The following is a 2,461-nucleotide window of genomic DNA, read 5'->3' on the forward strand; positions in this document are numbered from 1 at the left end:
ATTTTTGCATGACCCTTAATATTATATAGTTTTAGTTTGTATGAGGAAACTCCTTTAACTTTCGCAACATTTTTTAACATCTTACAACACTGTTTGACTTTGTTTACAGAAGCTTTAAATAAAACTTCTCTAGACCTGAGTAAGCAGTTGTGTTCAGTCGCGTGTGGCGTGCATGTATCGCTGCGAGGATCCTCTTAATACAGTTTTAAACAATATATTTAATTTGATTATTTGATTTGATTATTTAATTTGATATTCTCAAATTAAAACCGCAAAATAGTGATGGAATCTAGAGATCTTCCATACTTTCTTATAGCAATTAGTGTACTCATTGGCTTAAGTGCTGTTGCAAATGCACGTAAGTAAAATAATTATATATAATTATAAATGAAATAATAAAAATATATGTAAAGAAACGTGCCTTACTCCAACTGGCTCCTATGGCACTTGCGTACCAATTCAATCCTGTCTTGAAATTGCAAATGAAATAAGAAGATATAATGGATATCTCCCGCAGAGTTTAAAAGATCAATTAATACAACTTCGTTGTCCTGGACCTTCACCGAATGATGTAAGCGCATTTCTATTTGATTAAAATATGCGCTTTTATTTTTAATTAATTGCTTATGTGAAATTATAAATAATTTTCGCAAAAGTAATTATTTTATAATTTAAAGCAATCAGGTTTTCTTGAGAAAAATAAAAACTCGTTTTTGTTTGTTCAGATTAACATTTGTTGTGATTCTTTACCAAATAACGGTGGAGATGATTATGAAAGTTCCTTAAATCAATATGGCTTACAAATTTTAAATGACCTCAAATGTGGAGTACCTAATGGTGATCGAGTTGCGTTTGGTGAAAAAGCTAAACTTGGTGAGTTTCCTTGGATGGCTTTAATAAAATACAATTCAGTTGATAAACCATATAAATGTGGTGGTACGTTGATAACCCATCGACATGTATTAACTGCTGGGCATTGCTTGTCAGCAACCTATAATATGTAAGTAAATCGCAACAATTTAGCATCATATATTTTTACATTTAATATAAATAGTGTTGGTGTACGTCTTGGGGAACATGATATGAATACAGATCCTGATTGTGAGAAAAGAGGCCGTAAATTTGTATGTATGCCACCTGTGGTCGAATATGGCGTTGAAAAAATTATATCGCATCCAGATTATAAGAGACGAACACTGGTTAATGATGTTGCGATCATTAAACTGAATCGTGATGTTGAATTTAATAGTAAGTGCAATTTTTATATTTTTGATGAAAAAATTCACATATTAGACACTATTTGTTGTATTATCTTTATTTGAATAGAACATATAAAACCAATTTGTTTACCTATAACTAAGCGTTCAATAGAACTGCAAAGCGAACAGCTTTATTTAGTTGCTGGTTGGGGTACAACTGAAAATAGTAGGTGAATATTGGAAGTACACCTATTTACAATATTTAATGTTATATTTTTTGCAAATTGTGAAGGTACGAGTTCTTCAGTGTTAATGAAAGGTTTAGTTAAACACCAGGAGTTGGGGGTTTGTCAAAATGTGTTTAGACGCATGCGACTAACTAATGAACATTTATGTGCTGGGGGAGAAGGTCGTATTGATGCATGCAAAGGTGATTCTGGTGGACCATTATTTTTCATGGCGCCGTATAAAACAAGTAATCGGTATGTGCAGTTCGGTATTGTCTCATTTGGTGTGGCTGCATGCGGCTTGGAAGAAGCATTACCTGGTGTTTATGCCAATATTATACCGCTGATGCCTTGGATTACATCAAATTTAACATAGTTATGTTAATAATAATATAGTTTTTAATAAAATAATTTATTAATAGCTTTAAATGAAATATTAAAACCAAACAATTTTTATGAGTCTTTTTTATATTTAAAATTTTTCATATAACAAAATCATTTACAAAATTTTAAATCCTAGTCTTGTACATTTTAATGAACAACCAGCAAACATACCTAAAAATTTATATAAATACAGCAATTATATTTATATATAAATAATATAAATAATTTAGCTTTATTTATAATATAGATATAATATATAATAATCTGTTTATTTATAATATTACAAAAACAATTTGTTATTAAAATAAAAGAAATGAAGAAATTGTGATTTTTAAATCTAAATCGTTTTTTTTTAAATAAATTCAATTTCTTAAGCATTTCTTAAGACCTTCTGTTACAGTGTCCTTATTTCGCAAGACGTAGACTCTCCTACTTAGGGTCGCACTTTTTCAATTCATTAAGAGAGCTAAATTCTATTTCCCTAGCTCGTGTCTAAGAAGTATTATTATTTCTGGTAAGAATTATATTATATGTAAAACAATTCCGTATTATCCCAACTGGCTCATATGGCAATTGTACACCTATTTGGTCCTATACTAAAATTATTAATAAGCTAACAATATTCGAAACAAATGTAATCCAAAATTATAG

The 2,461-nt window shown here is 29.6% G+C and overlaps 1 protein-coding gene across 1 annotated transcript; it reads left to right on the forward strand.

Moving 5' to 3' along the window:
- Window positions 1–145: 145 nt before the first annotated feature.
- On the forward strand, window positions 146–1,875 carry LOC119679046 (serine protease grass-like). Its single transcript, XM_038091194.1, has 6 exons — window positions 146–358; window positions 414–571; window positions 726–1,000; window positions 1,055–1,248; window positions 1,327–1,425; window positions 1,492–1,875. The coding sequence occupies exons 1-6, from the start codon at window positions 283–285 to the stop codon at window positions 1,800–1,802; spliced, it is 1,113 nt and encodes a 370-aa protein (XP_037947122.1). The 5' UTR covers window positions 146–282; the 3' UTR covers window positions 1,803–1,875.
- Window positions 1,876–2,461: the final 586 nt, after the last annotated feature.

Source organism: Teleopsis dalmanni, chromosome 2 (assembly GCF_002237135.1).
Source record: "Teleopsis dalmanni isolate 2A chromosome 2, ASM223713v2, whole genome shotgun sequence".
NCBI classification, from domain to species: Eukaryota; Metazoa; Arthropoda; class Insecta; order Diptera; family Diopsidae; genus Teleopsis; species Teleopsis dalmanni.

Bases quoted from the DNA above. Each gene is read 5' to 3' on its own strand.
- LOC119679046 (XM_038091194.1), top strand. From the start codon at position 283: ATGGAATCTAGAGATCTTCCATACTTTCTTATAGCAATTAGTGTACTC. The intron at 572-725 runs GTAAGCGCATTT...TTGTTTGTTCAG, and splicing joins CTGGACCTTCACCGAATGAT to ATTAACATTTGTTGTGATTC. The intron at 1,426-1,491 runs GTAGGTGAATAT...CAAATTGTGAAG, and splicing joins TTGGGGTACAACTGAAAATA to GTACGAGTTCTTCAGTGTTA.